Below are 21,215 nucleotides of genomic sequence, written 5' to 3'. Positions count from 1 at the left end.
GAACCCTGCACCAAGTCACTCAACTCCTTTTGCAGGTGATAGAGTTGTGCTCCATTGGACTGGCCAAATCTGTCCTCAAGTTCTTTCCATAGATCATTGGCTGTCTTGGAGTAGATAACATTGTCAGCTATCTCTTTTGAAAGAGAGTTGAGCAGCCATAACAGAACCATATCATTGCATCTGTTCCATAGCTTGAAATCTGGTGATATCGAAGTTGGTTATTTGTGAGTACCATCAATGAACCCAACTTTATTCTTAGTTGAAAGAGCTATCAAGATTGATCTCCTCCATCCACCATAACCTTTCCCATTAAAGGGTGAGTTAACAAGATTCATTTCTGGAGAATCTAAAGCATGAAGATAGAAATGATGAGTGTGATCAGTTCCAAAGTTGGTGGTACCTCCAGTGCCTGTAGAGCTACCAGAAGTGGGATATGTTGTTGTCACCATTGTTGAACTGAGAAATGAAGAGTAGGGATGAAGAAAAGGGAAGAAGAGGCAACAAAGAGATCAGATTCTCAAGGTTGCTCTGATACAATGTAGAAAATCAGAGACTAAGAACGGGAAAATTTTTCTTGCTTTCTATTCATTCAGTTGTGATGTATATATACAGAACACCTAAAGAGAAGAAAACAAAAGTATTCCTATACATGTATGGAATCTGATTGGCTATCACTACAATCCAATTTTGGACAGCTATGTATGTACTATTTTGTACAGAATTTGAATAAATCTGTCAAGGGAAATTTGGATTATTTGTTGCCTCATTTCTGCTTCCACTTAGCCCTTTCCTGAGCCTCCAAATCAGCTCTTCTAAATGAGCTTGGATGGTCAGGATTAAAACTTATATTGCTTGATCCAAAGGTCGTGAAACTTCCATCTCTTGGGCCACTTGAAGAGTAGACTATCTGAGAATCGAACAATTGATTGTGTTTGTCTCTGATTTTTCATTTGATTGTGAAGCTCCATTGCAGCAAGAGCTTGATTAGTTATCTCTTCTTCCATGGTTGTTTGTTGATCTGTGTAACATCCGACAATTTGAAATAACTATGAAGAGGCTTAGAATTGGAAATTTTCATTTTTGGAAAGAATTCAAAAATCTGGAAAATTTGGCTAAGTATGGAAAATAATGAATTTTTGGCCAACTTTGAACAGTTATAACTCCTAGCTCAGGATGATCTAGGTGTAGTTCCATTCAGGTTTGCAAAGTCCGTGGAGTGATCTTTCCAACGCTGCTGAGTTTGCTCGTTTTTGAGTTTGTATGAGTGAGTTATGCCCTTTCGAAGTTGGGATGTTGGCAGGGAAGTCTGTTCGGAAATTGTATGGGTATTTTGGTATTTTCCCTAGCCTTGTCTTTGGATATATATGAGTGTGTTAGACTGATTTTGATCATTTTTTCTCATTTTTAAAGAGTGAAAGTAAGGGTTTAAGAGTGAAGAGGACAAGAAGAGGAGAAGAAGAGGAAAAAGAGAAGATTAAGCAAGGTTTCGTAAAAGATCGTTGTGGATATTGTCGGGGGTGATCCCTTTTAGGTATGTGAGTTCATAGTGTTGGGTTGGTTCTTTCCCCCACACGCCAAGCTCGTTTAATTTTTGAGAAAAGATTGAATATGTTTGTTGAAGTTGTTGGTTGAAATTGTTGAAGGTGTAGTTGTGTTGTGTTGAAGTTCTTGTTGGTTTGGTGTATGTTTCCAGTGGAGTTTTTGAGTTGAATCTATTGTATGTTGAGGGATTTTATGATCCTTAGTGTTTGGGGTGGAAACCATTGAAGGTAAGGGAGGTTTAGAGTTGGAAAAATGAAGGAGAAAAGTCAAGTTTTCGGGGAAAAGGGCTGGGGCGTTGCGCCAGCCAGCGCGCCCCAAAAGGGACTCTGAGGTCCAGCCCTTGGGGCGTCGCCCCTACCAGAGCCCCAACCAGACCCTTCTGACCTTTGAGGTCTAGCGCTCCGCGCCTCTCAGAGCGCCAAGTTTTCCCATTTCTTCCCCACTTTTTCATACATGTTCCTAGGTGTTGTACCTATGTTTCATAGTTGTTTCCAACACTCCAAGGTATGTTTAAACGTCAAGAACACATCCATAACACGTGATCAAACACCTTGAGTTCATAATTCCAATTCAAGAAGAGTTAGTTTCCAAGTCAAGTGAAGTTAAGAGTTGAGTCTAGAAGTTCAAGAAGGGAGTCAAAGCAAGTCTCTAAAGCTTTTCAAGAGTCTTTGTTGAATGTTTTAACTTCATTTTAAGGCTCAAGTTTCAAGTCAAGAAAAGAGTAAAGAGTAAAGAGTCAAGAGTTTCAAGTTAAGTCAAGGGTTTAAAGCTGAGTTCATTTCTCAAAATGTTATTAGGGAACTATGTATTCCCAAAGGAGTTTCTAAATGTTTTTACATTTGAGTAAGAAAGGAACTATGATTCCAAAGGAGCCTTTGGGCTAGTTTTCAAGAAAAAGGAACTTCGATTCCAAGTGAGCCTTCGGGCAAAGTTTTGAGTAATTATCTCAAATAAAGAAAGATGTGTTTAAAACACTTGTGAGCTAAGTATTTTTGGGAGTAGTCTTGAGCACCGAATTGGGGACACGAGTTCATATTAACTCAACTCTCCATAAGAACCATGTAGCCAACAGGGGAGTTAACGGGTCATACTTTTTAGATGATCACGTAAGATTAAGCTAGTGGATCCACTTAGTAAAGTTAGCTTCCTATATCACGGCAAGGTATAGGATGGTCCTTGGGCAATGTGAGGTAAAACATTACATCACCACTAGGGCTCATAATGGTGATTGTCGGTTAAAGAATCTCCCACTAAAGTTATATTACTTTTATATAAGTAAAGTTGAGTTTGTTATCGTTTTATCCTTAATGAACTAAGTTGTGTACACTATTTTTACAAGCTTTATATATTGCATGTGTCTTATTGCTTTATATATTGAGTTCAGTTATTCGTGAGTTGAACAGAGCCAAGGTAAGAGTTCCTCTGTACTCCTTCCAAGCTTAAGTTGTGGTTTAGTTTTCCAGCTCGCATACTTGTATATTCAATGTACTCATGCCAGTTGGTCTGCATCTTATGACGATGCAGACACAGGTACCCAGGGTCAGCATTCAATACGCAGTTGATCCAGCTGAGCACTCCAGAGTCAGTGGTGAGCCTCTTTGTATTCCGGAGGACTCGATTATGTTGTTCTCTTAGTTTTGTTTTTATTAGGATGTTGCGGGGTCTGTCCCAACATCCATCTCAGTGATATAGAGGCTTCATAGACAGTCAATCAGTTGGTTTTGAGTCTTTCATCTATGTATAGATGTAAATATTCTATTTTGGGACTCGAGTTGCCTTTTTAGCCAGATTTTTATCAGTTGGTTATTTTATAACCTTTCATTGCATTGAGTTATGCTGTCGAGTTAAGTTTCCGCTGAGTTAAGAAAGCCAGGCCAAGGGTTCGCTTGGGGGCCAGCAATGGTCTTCGAGTGTCGGCCACGTCCAGGGTATAGGCTCGGGGCGTGACAATCCGTATCAACTTTGCCAATTTCAATTCCAACAAAATAAAATTTCCGCGTTAAAACAAAAAGATTTGTAAGAAACTAGAAAACTATTTCTCCCATTTATTTTTCAAAAATGTGTCTCATAATTAAAATAACATGCTTGTACTTTTAAGTGATATCTGATAATATGAGATTATGCNTCATTTGATTGTGAAGCTCCATTGCAGCAAGAGCTTGATTAGTTATCTCTCCTTCCATGGTTGTTTGTTGATCCGTATCAACTTTGCCAATTTCAATTCCAAAATAAAATTTCCGTGTTAAAACAAAAAGATTTGTAAGAAACTAGAAAACTATTTCTCCCATTTATTTTTCAAAAATGTGTCTCATAATTAAAATAACATGCTTGTACTTTTAAGTGATATCTGATAATATGAGATTATGCTATAGAATATCTAGTGCGACAAACGTAGAATGGTAGAAAAGTTGTACGCAAATTAATTATTCTACAATTTCCTCAGCTTTTGCGATTAAAACATTCAGCAAGATCCAGGGCCAAGTAAGAAGTATATGTAGCCAATAACTTTTAGGTGATGTTAAGAGTAGCAAAAACATAAAGATGATGCAATTTTTTCTTTAATTCCTTGTATAGAAACACAAAGGTAATAATACAAGTTTCAAGAGTGAAAGATAACATACAAAAAGATTATCAGACACTCTATGCTTCTAAGTTCTACCCTTTCTTTCTGCCTAAAGTTCCAAAAAAGTACACTTCTGACAAAATGTGAGAAAGGAAATTTCAATAATCTGTACATATATATGTCCACAAGTATTCAGGACTAGGGATGTGCTTTAAAATAAGCTAACAGGCCAACAAGTGGTGCATTTACATATGTAGTTGGTTCTGACTGGGCAGCATTAGGTCTAGAATCAACAAAATAATCTTTGATATCAGGTCCTCCAATCACAGCCCCTATATGCAAGTTGGGATTTGGATTTTCACTGAGGAAATATGGTGTCCCTTCTTTACATCCCATCTTCTCTGGATGTTGATCGATAGACGGCAATGAAGCCCCTCTATGGTGTATTCTTTGAGGAAATTTTGTTCCAAATCCAACCATGAATGACATGTTCATTGGATTTATCCCAAGAATATAATTCACCTGCAGATATCATATGTAATCCATCAGTTTAGTTTCTTTTTCAAATTTGTCACGATTTTGTTGTTATTCTAATATGTAACACACACTACAATACCTGGCTTCTTGCAAAACGAATTAGCATCTTTTGAGTTACATCAATGTTGCCACAACGAATGACTCTACTCTTCATGTAGCGTGCATAGGTAAGAAGTAGAAATGACAGAGCTGTTGGATTTTGCATATTACAAATCCCTGATTTGTACATGAGTCCACCTGCAAAAAAGAATTGAGGATGAAAACAATTAGTACAATCATTTTTTTCTTTTGAAGTGGAAGATAAGGGGAGGGGGGGAACTATACCTGGAGTGTATCTGACTGTATTGGTGGGAGATTCAGGCAATACACTGCAGACGAATGTATCAGTGTATGGAAGGAAGGGGTTAGCATTTGAAGGGTTATCGAGAACAAACTGTAGTAATGCCCACAAAAGTGAAAGATGTTAGATTGATTCAAAGACAGAGTTAGTAATTATATATGCAGAATAAATAAGAGTTTGCTCTAGCTAGTTAAACCTTGGAGATAAGCACATTGATACCAGCATGCTTGGCATCCCATCCAAATTCTGATAAGCCGCTTTCCATGTCTGATTTGAAGTTTATTATGTTTTGCTTAACGTAGATCCAATACATAGGCTTTCTTGTAGCTTTGAGGAGCCACGCTGCTGCCCAAAGCAATTCATCCTGTTCAATTAGGACTATTAAGAACTTGCTGAATGTCGAAACAATTTGAAGATTATTAAGCCTTCACACTTACTTTGTATCCATTGTAATCACAATAGAATGGGCACACCCATGATCCTATGTGATCATTGTAAGATCCCCTGTATTTATCTGCAAATTCAAAAACCTGAAATTCGCGCATAAACAATAGCATTATTTCCACCTCAACTGTTTGGTAGTACCGAAAAGGAACACTTTAGTTGTCTTATTAATAATACTTCCTCTGTTTCCAAATATTAGTAGTCATAGTAAAGTGAATATATTTCAAAAAAATTGATGGCTAGTAGCATATTGTTACCTGAACAGCTCTGTTGATAAGCAATTTGGAATATGCGGGATCAGTAGGTTTAAAAACCACAGAGGCAGCAGCTAGAGCAGCAGCAATTTCAGCAGAAACTTCAGAACCAGGAGCTTGTGCAGTAACTGCAAAAGCAGTACGAGGAGTGTCCATATCTTCGGGCCTTTCCCAACAGTTGTGATCGCCCTCCGCGTTACCTACTTGTGCAAAAACCACGTTGGGAATGTTTGTGGCCTTCAAGAAATAATCCGTGGACCACCTGATAGCCTCCATGGCATGTTGCAAGTCTGGTCCCATTGAATTTTTAAACTGCTCGACACTCCAAGCCAACATGGTCGTTGTAAAAGCCATCGGAAAGTGGAACTTGACATTGTCACCAGCATCATAGTACCCACCTACCAAATCCACCTGAAAAAAATCCTTGTTTCTTTAAAATTTGGGGTAATATGTATTTGTACTAACAAGATTAAGAGCATGACCGGATAGATTATCCTTTCTCCATCGTAGTTTAAGAAAATAAAAAGACTTCTGAATCAAATGTATATAATGTACCAACATGTCATTTGAATCACGTTTTTCTTAAACATGCCAAGTTAATAGAATTAAAGAGTTACTACTGAATATAGGAAGTGGCATTTTTTTAAACAGACTAAAAAAAAAGTAAGATGCGTAGATTGAGATAGAGAGAGTATCATTTATTATGTGTACTTACACCCTTGTCAGCTCCATCAAGAAGAGAAGAATCTTTTCTCCAAGTCATGCGCTGGTTAGGGGGTAATTTACCAGACCTTTGTCCCTCGAAAAAGAGAATACTTTTTGTTAGGGCATCGGCATAATTAGGATTAGGAACGTTAATTGCCACAACCGTTGCTATCAAGAAGACAAATATTGCTGCTATTATACTTAGCACTAGACAATTAAGAGATTTTCCGCAACCAATCATCTTTAATTTCTCAATATTGGTCTTGGACTAGGTACGATGCTTGTTGTTTATTTACCAGAAGCTATCATTTGACATTATATATATACTTGTCCAAAGAACATCTTCCATCCCTAGAATGCTTTTCCATAAAGATTGGAAAAGCATGCCTTGGAAATGCAAGTTCATTCTACAAAAGCAGACTAATGATCTCTAATTGAAGTCTTGCAGGGGATGGCACAAAAATTACTTCTGTGGGCATAGACATCACAAGTTTACAACTTTTTGAACTGTATTCATATATTAATCACATCGTACACAAACATCGGTATTATAGCGTATCTCAAATGATACGGAAGTATATGAAGTTACCTTTATGAGCGGGAGGTTGCGGAAAGCAACTTGCCATAGTATTAGCTCATGAACTATAGTGTTGACTACTCTAATCAATTTATTGATCTTCCAAATTAAGTTAAATTATTCACGAATGGGATTTGATGCATTGCTTGTTATGCTTGTATATAGTGTATATCAGTCTATTAATGGAATGAAAAACTAAAAGGTGAAAATTTCAGATGAATTGACTAGAATATAATATGATTAATTAGAAGGAGAATTTGTTTAAACCGAAAGCATAAAGAGATGTAAAATCCAAATAGCCGCCGTCTTCCTTTACAAGGATCGCACGTGTTTGACCACAAAATTTGCATCAAGAAAATAATAATCAAGAAAGAAAATATTTTTGTAATAATAGTAATATTTGATTTCAAGAGTGTTATAATCTCTATAAATTGTTGATTGAAATTCAAATAGCCCACGTCTTCCTTTTCGAGGATTGCAAGATCCATTCCGAACAAGTTACATTATTGGTTGACTTTTAAGTTTCTTTCTATCTAAGCACCTTTAATTTCATTTTTCCCCAAGCAAACCATTTGTAAGTTTGCCTTATATGTCTTAATTAATGTCCGAGTGTCAAAACATGTTTGACTGATTACGAAATTTAAGAAGGAGAGGAGATTTTTTTAAAAAAAAAAATTGGGGGTGGGAAGGGGAATACCATATGGAGAGTCGAACTTTAAGCAACAATGTGATAGTTCAAGTAGCCAACCAACTAAACTATGGTGTAAAATTTTTCGTAGATTTTTAAATCTTGTGATCTAAAATAAACTATTAAATAAGAGTACTTATTTGTTACTCCCTCAATTTCAAATTAATTGAATTGTTGAGACATATTTCATTTTTCAAATTAACTTAATTGTTTAATTTTCAAGACTACTTTTATAATGTTCTTCCAATTTTACCCTTCATTAGTTAGAATTGGAATTAGCTATTAATTAATGTTTAGTTATTTTAATCATAAATTTGACAATAATTAATAAGGGTAAAAATAGAAAGTTATGCCTAGTTTATGTCTATATCTTCTTTTCTTAAAGGGTGTGAAACACCTCAACAATTCAATTAATTTAAAATGGAGGGAGTACTAGATATAAAAAAAAATAAAATTGAGAAGCTAAAGCTATTAAAAAAAAATTGCTTATTCTATGTGGGACGGCTTGTCCATTATACTAAAAATAAATGTTTGCTTCCATTCATCCTGAAAATACCAAGCACATAGACTTAGATCGTCACATCGTATAAATAGTTGAAGATCAGAGCATTAACTTAGGTATATATCCTCTGCAGATCAACTAGTTGATTTGTTCACAAAGGTTATGTCCAGAAGTCGACAGAATTTTCTTATGTCCAAACTCATGTTTTGTGATACCGTCAATTCGTTTCCCATTTTCTTCCTTCTAGAATCTTAATCGATCACTCAAATTTACACTTCTACTTCAATGGGTGATTGGTGTCTGATAATAGGCACATGAATCGGAACTATATTTTTATAGGATAATCACAAAGATTTTTATTTTTTTTGCTTATAACGGAAGAATTTATACGGAAGGAAATCAAAGGATCCAACTATGACTAGAAATAAACTCTATGTTTTTAAGCATCTCTTTCTTTTCTTGCTAATGCTCTCAAGAGAGATGCATACAGATCAGTTCTTTTTTGTATGGATGATCTTTAAACTAGGATACTCTTGTCCAGTACTCCAGTATCATGATCAGTTTTACTTGTGTACAGTGCAAAAATTATTCTCCCCTGTCATCTCAAAATGGAATTTGAAGCTTGATGCTCTCAAAGTCTCAATTAGTTAAGATAATAAGTTAAGCTTAAAAAGTACTTTCAAATGTCACAAGGGCAAGAATGAATGTGACGGGTTAACGCACAAAGGTTTCTTTCTAGAGTAAATTCTTAGTCATCCAATGGTAAGGATGTTGCATCACCAACACTAGCTTGTCGAGAAACAACTTGTTTAACTGGAGTCTCGCGAACTGACCTGCTGTTTACATTTCTTCTTCATAGTCTTGGGAGATGACATTTTCAGTGTTCAATTCTTCTATTAATGGCTATCTTATAGCAGACTATTCTATTCTGATGAGGATAATGCTTATGCTTAGGTTTTTTTTAGCAATTTGGATCTTTGTGGTCAACAAGTCCGCAAACCTTGGAGAACATCAATGGGATTCCCTATAGTATTGCCTCATGCTGAAAGCCATGAAGCTGCAGGTTGTTATTTGCTGCTTCATCTCTATTTCCTTTTAGAAGTCTACAGTGGAATTGGGGAAGCAACAACACGCCTTTTTGCCCAATACAGGTCGTCATCGTAGCACATCCAAGATGAATAAGGCAGAGCCGTGGCGGTATCCATCCCTTCACAGATTTGTAGCTATGTGCAATGCGACGTGAGTGATGAAAATCAAGTGAAAGTGATGGTGGATTGGACGGTCCAAAATTAGGGTCAGCTTGACATCATGTTCAGTAACGCACGAATAGTTGGTAGTTCAGGTCAAAAGGTACTCGATCTGGATCTTTCCGAATTTGATTGGGTGATGAACGTCAACGCTCAAGGGCATGGTTGGGTAAAGCACGCAGCACGAGCCATGGTGGAGAAGCGTGTTAGGGGGAGCATAATTTGTACAGGTGGTATTGCGGCAAGCAGGGGAGGACCCTGGCAGACTGATTACACATAATGTCGGGACAGGCTGTTTTAGGCTAGTGAGATCAGCTTCAAAGCAATTGGGTGAGTATGGAATAAGGGTGAATAGTATTTCACCTTCTGCAGTGATGACGCCATTGATGATCAGTGCGGAAGCGGAGGTATCAATGAAGGTTCTGAAAAAGTATGGCCCGCAGACTAGTTTGAAGGTTATTACACTGATGGTGAAGCACTTGGCAGAAGCTGCTCTGTTTCTAGCTTCTGATGATTCTGCTTTTGCGAGTGGACATGATTTGGGGGTGGATGGTGGCTTGATCAGTCTTCCAGATCCAATGAGTTCATTGTTAAACAGAGAGAACAAACCAATTTGTCTCTTTTGATTTCTTTCTGGTTACTCACCCTGTGTTCGGTACTCACATTGGACATTGGAGCATCCAGATTCGCGCTAGGAAGTCTCACATTGAGAGTAAAACACGACTCCTTACTAGGGGGACTCAAACTCGAAATATCTAGTTAAACACTTAAAGTGTAGCTCTTGTCTTGGATGGATTTTGAATCTTCATAACGTGCATTCTCTATTTTAAGATTGAATGTGTCTTGATTTTGTAATTAAGATGCAGTGTGCTGGGCACTTCTGGCTATGTAAAATTCTCCAAATTACAATGCTTTGATTACATTATGATTTGGCAAATTGCAAGTTACAATTGGAGAAGTACTGGCTATGTTTGGTACTAATTGTTAGGCCTACGGATCCATAGATTGCATTAAAGCACAAATCCAGAAAAGCAAGTGCTAAGTTTCCTAAAAGTCATGGAACTCTAGAAAACCAAGCAGTTGAAATTCATATTTTTGGCGAGACTACGTGCCCCATTAAATATTATGGACTATGGAACACTAAATTTTACTGATAGAGAATAATTTTTTTGGATATTTTAGATAATTTTAAGGAGAAAATGTCTAAAGATTAAGTATTAACGTGGTTTGATTCATATACAGTTACTGACTAAAATAGTTTGTGTATACTTTTGCGCCTGATGCAGTTTTAATGGAGTTGTCATTATTGAGTTGTTATAGCTTGTAAACAATCATCAAATTAAAAAGCTTAGAACGCATGAAGAATCTAGTTTTTTTTTAATTAAAGACAATCAAAGTTATTGTGCAGATTATAAGAAATTGCATGAAACTTATATGGAACTTGTGAATCTTTGACACAAAAACTTATGATAAAACGACATATAAAATTGAACTGGAAATTGCACGTGTAAAATTGAAATATCTATTATAACTTGGCTTGAAGTTTACAAACCATTGGTTGAAACTAAAAACTAATCAAGATTACATGTATAGCTTTCTTGGTAAATTGAATTTGATACTGTACTATGCTTCAACCTTATACCTTATACCCAAAAACGGCGTAAGACAAACACGTTCATGTTTAATTCTCTCAAGCGTGATTGTTGAGTCTCTAGGATCCCAACTGTTAATAGCAATGCCGAGAACTATAGGAAGCAGAGGGCGGCCCAAATTGGCAGGTAGAGACATCATGGTCCGAGCAAAAGCAGAGAGTTTTGTGATGATGGGCAACATTCTGTGCAGAGGCACACCTATAGAACTTAGTATTTCACAAAGACTATCGTCGGGAGCAGCATTGTCACGAATCATAGCATTACTCGGCAAATAGTAAGATTCAGTGATAAATGGACCTCGAGGTTCCTCAACGATGGAATCCCCTTTCTTTGACAGATACTGAACAAATTCTTGAATCCGAATTTCGATCAAGAATAATTGACTAGTAGATGGGTTGATGATGCTCTTCAAGTTGATGGACTTTGGAATGATAAAATCATCTGTCCAAACTTTGAACTCGTTGAAGGTAATTTGTGGAATCTCCATCTTCAATTTTTGTAAATTGTAAGTTGACCTAAGTGAATGAATAGAAAAGATTATTGGTGATGCTTTTATACACTTTGAGGAAAGACTAATTTGTGTAGAAATAGGAAACGCAGGTTTCCAAATTTGTAACTTGAGAAGCAAGTAATAACTAATGGATTAATTTCAAATAAACTTTCCATAATTTACAATTGCTAATCTTTATTTTTGGGCAAAAAAATGGTAAAAATTAGATAGTTAAAACTAAGTAATTCCCAAGTCTTGCCAAACTATTACAACAACTGGCCGGAACTTTTTTAGTAATTGCTAATTACTAGTTCTTTTGCAAATAAATGACATATAGCGCGCACACCTTGTCAATTTTCTGCTGAATGTCTCTCAAAGTGAGAGTCTTTCCTTTATATAGAGAAAATAAAGATTACACTTCCCTAAAGATCCGCCATTTCTATCCCTAAAGATCAGCTATTCTATCTCTACAAATCTGCTATTCAATCCCTCTAAATCTACCTTGCTATCCCTCCAAATCAGCTATTCTATCACAATATTTATTCCTTTGATTCTACAACAAATGTATATGGTCATGCTAATTCTGAGTACTTGTATTGTCAGCGTGGAGAGGAGTAGGATGAGATTGAGGAAATCCAATCTCAGCAAGTAATCCACGAAGCCATACAACCTCAGAGCAAACAGTAGACATGGATCGATATTCAGCCTCTGTTGAAGATTTTGACACACGATCTTGCTTTTTACTCTTCCAAGATATCAATAACTGTCCAAGAAACATGCACCAACTAGAGACTGAATGACGAGTATTAGGACATCCCGCCCAATCAGAATCACTAAAATCATTAAGACGAATAAGAGAACCACTTGGAAAGAACAATTCACAAATAGATGTTCCTAGAAGATACCGAATGATGCGACGAACAGCCACCAAGTGGAGATGACGGGGAACTTGCATAAATTGACTAACTTGTTGAACTGCAAAAGAGATATCAGGCCGAGTAATAGTAAGGTAATTTAGACTCCCAACTAATTGTCGAAATATAGTTGGATCAGGAAGAAGATGGCCTTCCTCACGACGATACTTCACATTCAATTCCAATTGAGTATCAACGGAGGATGAATCTTGAAGACCATCCAAAGAAATCAGATCATGAGTATATTTGTGTTGGTTTAGAAACACACTTGAAACAACATTATGAACTTCCAAACCCAAAAAATAAGTAAGAGTACCAAGATCTTTCATATGAAAAGAATCTTTAAGTTGTTGTTGGAGGCTAGTGATTAGTGAAGAATCAGTTCCTGTGATAATAATGTCATCTACATACACCAAAAGTAGAACACAACCTGTAGATGTTTTCCGAAGAAATAAAGATGAGTCATATTTGCTATGTTCAAAAGAAAATTGTAGCAAAGTAGACCGAAACTTATCAAACCAAGCTCTTGGAGCTTGTTTTAATCCATACAAAGACCGCTTCAACTTGCATACATCTGATGTAGGCGATAAGAACAAACCAGGTGGAGGTTTCATATTAATATCTTCTTTAAGATCACCATGGAGAAAAGCATTTTTGACATCCATTTGATACAAAGACCAGTTTTGTGAAGCAGCAATGGCAATAATAGTTCGCACGTAGTCATTTTGGCTACGGGTGCAAAAGTCTCCTCATAGTTCACCCCATACTCTTATCTGTTACCAAGACCAACCAATCGAGCTTTGTACCGATTAAGAGATCCATCAGAATGAAGTTTGATTGAATAAACCCATTTACATCCAATAGGGCGGACATTTGAAAGACATGAAACAATGTCCCATGTGTCATTTTCTTTAAGAGCCAAAAGTTCTTCCTCCATTGCTTTCTGCCAACATTCATGCTTGGAAGCTTGTGAGTAATAAGATGGAACAGATATGTTGGATAAAGTAGAGGAAAAGCCATACCAATTGGGAGTACGAGATACTCTGGTAGATCGCCAAGTAGGCTCAAGAGGACCAGATCTTGAAGAATTCTCAGATTCTAGTTGTGGTACAGTTTCAGGTGGCGGATCGGTGTCGAGATAGAATAAAGTTGGCCGACATCGTTCATACAAAAATCCTGGTTTGAACCTCTTGAAAGAAGATGATAAATCCTCAAAAGTAGGAAGAAGAGGAGAAACATAAGATGGATCTACAATCGTAGGAAAGAAATATTGATTCTCAAAGAAATTTGTGAGAACATGGATCATAGCAAATAAAACCTTTTTGTGAAGTACTATAACCCATAAAAGCACATTTAGTAGACTGTACAGAAAGTTTATTGCACTGCGAAAGAGGCAAATGCACAAAACAAACAAAACCAAATGTATGCAAATCACTATAGTTAGGATTTTGGTGATAAAGACGAAAATATGGAGACTCAAAATTTAGCACTTTAGATGGCAATCTATTAATTAAATAAACAGCAGTAGACAAAGCTTCCACCTAATATTTAGCTGGTACAGAGGACTCAATCAATAAAGTACGAGTGGCATCTAAAATATGACAATTTTTTCTTTCAGCAACTCCATTTTGTTGTGGTGTATATGGGCAAGAGTGTTGTGAGACAATTCCTTTGTCAAGTAAGAATTTTTTGAATTCATAAGACATATATTCTCCACCAGAATCAGATCTTAATAATTTGATACATGTAGAAAATTGAGTCTCAATGTAAGCCAAAAATGTCTTGAACATGGAAAATACCTCAGATTTGGATCGAAGAAAATACACCCATGTAAACCGACTATAATCATCTATGAATGTCACAAAGTATTTGAAATTAGCATGAGAAATAATTGGTGAGATTCCCCAAACATCACTATGAATGGCATCAAAACACTTTGTAGCACGACTACCAAAATTAGAAAAAGGAAGAGTTTTACTTTTGCCTAATTTACAAGTAGAACAATCAATGGAAGCAACTGAAAATTGATTTTTATTTCCCAATAAACTAGAATTTGATAAATGAGACAACACAACAGAATTTGGATGTCCTAGATGCTTATGCCAAACCTCAGTCTTACTACCAGTAGAAGTACAAGCAAAAGATAGAACATGAGGAATGGAAAAGCGTATAGGAAATAATCGTCCAACTTTAGGCCCCTTCACGATTATCGTCCCCGACACCTGATCCTGCACAAGACAACCATTACGAGAAAAATTCACATCACAATTGTTATCTACCAATTGTCCAACTGAAATAAGACTACTTGAGAGCTTTGGTGAAACAAAAACATTCTTGAAAGTTGGAGTAATGTCCCCAACCTTGGTAATGGGTAAATTACTACCATTGGCAATCTGTATTTGTGATGGACCTTGATACTTACAAACATTTTTTAGGATGCTCGTTGAGTTGGTCATGTGATTGGAAGCACCTGAATCAATAATCAAAAAATTAGATGTAACATCATTACCTTGTAATCCCAATGCTGAAAAGGCTGACACGATCATTTGTTGTACCATTTCAGGAGTAAGAGCTTATCCTGAAGATGAGTTATCATTAGTGGAACCATTTATCCCAGCTTGAAAAGCATTGATCCTACGATTTTGAGGGCGCGTGGGACACTCTTTGATAATGTGTCCTTGTTTTTACAATAATTACAGAACTTCTTGCTACAATTGCTAGCAATATGACCATATTCCTTGCAACTGTAGCATTGAGTTCTACTCATATCCCTACCCTTTCCTTTACCGTGAGCAGCAAATGTATCAGTGACATCATTTTCTTTCTTGAAAGCATTTTGTGTGACAAGACGTTGCTCTTCACGAAGTAATTCCCTAAAGCAAACATCCAAAGAGGGAGATGGGTCATGATTCATCAAGTTAGAGCGAACACTCTCAAAGTCGGAGCATAATTTCATCAAAAATTGATCTCGCTTGTTTGCTCATGAACTGCCTGAATCACTGATAGAGATTCAGTAGGTATTTTCGCATAAACAATATCTGTAAATTCAGCCCATAAGTTCTGAAATCCAGAAAAATAATCTTGAACAGAAAGACCTCCTTGAGAGTATATAGCAATATCATACTCTAACTGAAAGCGTCTTGCGCTATTATCTTGGTTGTAAACCTTTTGTAAGTAATCCCACATGGCCTTAGCTGTCTTGTATAGCCTAAGATTAAGAACAATAAGAGGGTCAATTGACCCTAGAATCCATGTCATCACCCGAGCATCTTTAATCTTCCATTCACCTAGCTTTGTTGCATCAGTAGGAGCGGAGCAGGATCACTTCCATCTATATGGCCCCATAGTTATTTGCTGGTGACAAACAACTGAAACTGAAACTCCTAAGAAGAATAATTTTTTCCAGTAAAACGAACACTGAAGGATTCAAAGTGATGTGAATTCATGCTTTTGAATAGCTATGAAAACTACAAAGACTCAAGAAAGCAACTAGAATGACCAAGAACAAAATTCCCAGGTGGTAGGACTGATTGTCGATGAACAATCAACCAAAAACCAAAAACCAAAAACCAAAAACCAAGATTTTCAAAAAAAATTAGAAGGAACCACAGATGACTCTATGAAACAAGACAGCCAAGAGAGGGCTCTAATACCATGTCAATTTTCTGCTGAATGTCTCTCAAAGTGAGAGTCTTTTCTTTATATAGAGAAAATAAAGATTACACATCCCTAAAGATCCGTCATTCCTATCCCTAAAGATCAACTATTCTATCTCTACAAATCTGCTATTCAATCCCTCTAAATCTACCTTGCTATCCCTCCAAATCAGCTATGATCTATCACAATATTTATTCCTTTGATTCTACAACAAATGTATATGGTCATGCTAATTTATATCACTATATAATTACATTAATATATACAATCATTTAGTTGTCCATCATGCTAACACACCTAAAATAGATACTAAGAATCTCCTTTTTTAAAAAAAAAATATTTTTCTTCTTTATTCACCTTAATATGCTCAATGTAAAATATAGAAATTAAAAAAAAATCAACAAACAAATATTGGCAATATCTTTTGGTAATCCAAAAAAAAAAAGTCAATATTTGTCCAAGGTCAGTGAAGTCCCTTTTTTGAATTCTTGAATAATTGAGACCAATTTGTCTTTATCAAGATTAAAGTCAATAAAAAATACGGTAATATACCATTGTTAAAAAGAGTATAATATACCATAATTATACTTATTAAATTTCTATTGAGTTGTCAATTTACCCTTTAACCTTTTTACCGTTAAACTAAAAATTTCAGTTTCAATTTGAACCATCCTAGCTATTTACATGTTCGCCAGATTTTTCTTTGGCCAGGATTAATTTTAACGAGGAAGTTAAAGATATTTGTACAGTATAATACATCATTTGTCTTGTCCTTTTATAAGTCCAAATATGGTCCATATAATTTGGAGATAAAATTATGAAAAGTCAGATAAATTTTATTAGCACATACACTGGATATTTTATTTTTTTGAAAGATGATTTGTATCTCTTCGACCCTAAAAACATCAACATTCTTTTAGTCATGACATAGCATTGAGGAAATCTATGGTTAACCAACGTAATAGTAGAGATAATAAATTGCATGAAACAAATCTCTTACGTATCTTAAATTATGGAAAAGATGTATCAAGATAAAATTGATTTCATGCGGCAACATACATTCCATTAATTCTTGGCTTGAAATCTACAAAACATTGGTTGAAACTAAAAACTAATCAAGATTGCATATATAGTAAGTAGGTTTTTTGGTATTACATGTCCGTGCTTCNGGAAAACATTTTCCATGGAAAACATTTTCCTTCATACCAAACACACCCTAATTCTTGGCTTGAAATCTACAAAACATTGCTTGAAACTAAAAACTAATCAAGATTGCATATATAGTAAGTAGGTTTTTTGGTATTACATGTCCGTGCTTCGCGTGGTCATAAAAACATATTTAAAATTATTAAATTCTCTATTTTATGAAGAAAAAAGATGCTTATAAATAACATACATGTGATTTCATTCAAAAAAGTGAAACAAAAATCTAAGAAGTGTTTAAGTTTATAGAACTCAAATTAAATTACATAGGGAAGTTACCAAAACCAATGATAATACTAATTTTTTGGCAGTATTTTGAACTTTATTACAGAAGACAGTTCAGCTTGATAACTCGATAAGCTGTATTGACAGAGCAAAACCACTCTTTCAAAGGTGGGATCAATCCCTTGAGGTCAAGATCATTAGCCTCCTCTAGGACTTCTATGTAACTAACTACCTATAATCACGTATATATCAACAATCACAATCACAATCACAAATTATCATATGTTCACAATTGTAACAAAATATTGTTGTCATATGTAGGTGTCTTGTAAGGCCTTATACATCTACATGTGTTAACTGAAAACAATAATCTGAAATATTGTGACTAACATGAAAATCTAATCTATGTTGCTTAGCTAAAGGGCAAGTCTGACAGAAATAGGACTTGCTAGCATCCACATGATCTTTGAGAGAAGAGATGTGTTGCATTGCTCTAAGAGATGGATGGCCAAGCCTGACATGCCATAGATCAATTGTCTATTTTAATAGATGTTCCTGCAACTGCAGTTATTTCATTCTTTAGCAAATATGGACCATTGTATTCTCTATCAATCCCAATCACCTTGCCATTGTAGAGATCCTGTAATATACAGATGTTAGGAAAGAAACTAACACTACAGGACAAGTCCTTAGTTAGTTTGGCAACTGATATTAGGCTGAACTTCGTTCTGTAGTGTTACATGCAACTGATATTAGGCTATATTTGCAACTCAGGTACATGCAAGACATCATTCAACTTAAGATCTACTAGAATAGTGGAGTTGCTAGTATGTGTAGAAATCTCACGTCTAGGATTAGAGAAATCAAGGATTGTATTGATGATGATAATGTTGAGCTACAACCTCCTTATACAGGGAGAGATTTGTAGAGTCCTAAGTTAACTATACTTAGAGTCCTACTACAATACCTATTACTAGTATAATAATAATAATAATAATGCAATTATAAATAATCTAATCCTAGTCGTAATATAATCCTAATCATAATATAATTCTAGTCATAATATAATCCTAATTAATATAAGTAGTCTAATCCTAGTGCGACTCTAACTCTACAACAGTGCTGTAAACTCGTCAGTCAGCTTCGTTGGACCTGTTCCTTTGACATGTTCCAATCGTCAGCTTCCTTCTTCATCACTTGCTGCAGACACGTCAGTCAGCTTCGTTGAACCTGTTCCAATCGTCAGCTTCACTCTTCTTCAACACTTCCCCTCAAACTAGTGAGTAGAGGAATGGTTACTCCTAGCTTGATTGGAATACGCAGCAAAAAAAAAACTTTGAATACCCAGCAAAAACTTGTTTTGTCAATGCTTCGGTATGAATGTGATGTCTAGTCGTTGATTGTGATAGTTCATCTGCAGATTGATACGAGTAGTCCCACCAATAAAAACACTTAAGAGCAGTATGATTATTCCTACCACATATTTTACATGACTCAATACTATTCTTCTCTTTATTTTCACTTTGGAAACTTTTATTGTTCGCAGAACCTGGTCCATATTGACTGTTCTGAGAACCTGTTCCCTATCCAGCAGACTTGAAACCTGTTTCTCTGGAGTTAATGTTGTTGTTTCCTCTTCCCCTGCTTTTTTGAGCAGATAATACCATGTTATGGTTTTTTTGTGGCACCTCTTCTTCATTCCCTTATACCAAAACTCGTGAGAGCATATATAAATTGATTAAGGGTGGAATATGGTGCCTTACCTAATATGACAAAGGGCTTGTGTTTGAGACCTAAACCTCTAGCAAAATTAATTACTTTTATTGCTTGAATATAAGATTTTTCCAAGTATTCCCACATCTCCTTGGCAGTTTAGCAGCCCACAATTAGGTACATGCTTTCTTCGGTCAAGGTGCCTGAGATCCAACTTCTTAGCAACACATTTTTCTCGGGTACTGCACGTGCACTTTCACCTATGTATGTAGATCCGCCTCTGCTTGTGAAGTAGAGAGAGTTTTTTTGACTAATCATCGGTTTAGGTAAAGCATATCAAAACAATTGTGAAAGTAATAAGAAAAGAAATAGTAACAACAAATAATATGATAAATGACACTACGGGTAATCCAATAATCTAAGAGTAAGATGATAAGAAAGTAATAATAATAATAATAATATACAGTTAGGCATGCTCGACTACCCACTTATTACATTCTACCCCAATTCATAACCCTCCATAACCTCCTATACTCAGGGGCGGACCCACATGGGTTTCAGGGAGTTCACCCGAACCCCCTCGGCAAAAAACTACACCATATATATAAGATAATCTTCTATATTTATGTGGATACATATATTTTGAACCACCTCAATGACAAGGAGTAATTGATAGCCCAGCGGTAATTTCCCTTGAAGTTAAGCTTCACATCTTGGGTTCAAATCTCTGGATTAGCATTTTTTATTTTTTTTTTAGTTTCAGTTCCCTTTTTTTAAGTTTTTTATTTTATAAAACATGCAGTTTTAAACTCAAAAAAAATCAAGGGTCCACCACTAAAACTATATACTACTACTTTGAAAAATTTTATTTTGTTGACTTATATACACGTTTATACTTTTATTTTTCGAACCCACTGAACGAAAATCCTGAGTTCGCCACTGCCTATACTACTATAATTCTTCCCCTAGTGGAGGATCAGATACACACGAAAAGTTCGAACAATGTGTGCATGATTTTGTACCAAAGTAGCACTAATTTATTGTCATCTAAATTAAGATTTTCTTCATCTAAACTACTTGGAATTTCACAATGAATAAAAGAAAAAATTGCGTACGAAGAAGTTAGGAGCACATGGGCATCCCCTGAAAAATAGCTGTTTAGGCATCTGCTTAAGGGATTAAAGAGAATATTAGCTAAGCTTCTTCCTTAAATTGCACATTATAATACTTGAGCATCAAGTTAAAACATCACATGTACGGACCTCAAGACATTTTATTGGCTTTCTTTGTGTCCACTTTACATATGTTATAACACTTAAATTTCATCATATTACATACCCTCCAGCATGTACATATTGATCAATTCTTGTTTTGCGCCAATGAAATGTCGTAATTTGAATCTTAACTGAAATTGTAATGACGTATATCATCACGTTAAGCAACTCAACAAGGTCAACCTACATTCATAATTGTGACATTAATTAAAACTAATGAATTCAGCGTAAAACCAGAGATAGCATTAGCCACTCTCTATTTAAATATTGAGGTGAATTCTTAGTGATCCACAAAACAAGGATCTCAAAATGAAGGAAGGACTTTAGTAATCCACTATTTTGAATAGGCATAATACTGATCTTCAAACTTGGCTTTAGTTGGTATCTATGTCATCTAACTTTGAGTATGTACAAATAGACATTTAAACTTGTATAAAATTGAACAAATTGACACATTCGACTTACGTGGCGCCCTACATGGAAAATTTGTGTCCTACCTGGTGTCCTACATGTATTATGCTATATAGGACATGAGCGTATACTTATTCAATTTTATATAAATTTATGTGTCGACTTATGCTCATCTAATATTGGAGGACATAGATGTCAGCTGAACCCAAGTCAAAAGACATATTTATGTATTAAGTCTTTTGACTATGAAATGAAGTTTGATTTGATTTCTCATGAT

At 35.7% G+C, this 21,215-nt stretch overlaps 2 protein-coding genes and 1 pseudogene across 2 annotated transcripts; 1 reads left to right on the top strand and 2 right to left on the bottom strand.

Moving 5' to 3' along the window:
- Positions 1-4,286: 4,286 nt before the first annotated feature.
- On the bottom strand, positions 4,287-6,626 carry LOC125859687 (endoglucanase 8-like). Its single transcript, XM_049539482.1, has 7 exons — positions 6,396-6,626; positions 5,684-6,091; positions 5,420-5,512; positions 5,179-5,346; positions 4,967-5,075; positions 4,722-4,879; positions 4,287-4,627 (listed from the first exon to the last, which is right to left on the bottom strand). Exons 1-7 carry the CDS (start codon positions 6,624-6,626, stop codon positions 4,304-4,306), a joined length of 1,491 nt encoding a protein of 496 aa, XP_049395439.1. The 3' UTR covers positions 4,287-4,303.
- A 2,219-nt stretch (positions 6,627-8,845) lies between these two features.
- LOC125859690 ((+)-cis,trans-nepetalactol synthase NEPS2-like) lies at positions 8,846-10,071 on the top strand (annotated as a pseudogene).
- Positions 10,072-12,118: 2,047 nt separating this feature from the next.
- On the bottom strand, positions 12,119-13,120 carry LOC125859218 (uncharacterized mitochondrial protein AtMg00810-like). Its single transcript, XM_049538918.1, has 2 exons — positions 13,054-13,120; positions 12,119-12,885 (listed from the first exon to the last, which is right to left on the bottom strand). Exons 1-2 carry the CDS (start codon positions 13,118-13,120, stop codon positions 12,119-12,121), a joined length of 834 nt encoding a protein of 277 aa, XP_049394875.1.
- Between the last annotated feature and the right edge of the window lie 8,095 nt (positions 13,121-21,215).

This window comes from Solanum stenotomum, chromosome 3, assembly GCF_019186545.1.
Source record: "Solanum stenotomum isolate F172 chromosome 3, ASM1918654v1, whole genome shotgun sequence".
NCBI lineage: Eukaryota > Viridiplantae > Streptophyta > Magnoliopsida > Solanales > Solanaceae > Solanum > Solanum stenotomum.
The sequence above is the reverse complement of the archived record's forward strand: the minus strand, read 5'-3'. Positions and strand labels throughout refer to the sequence as shown.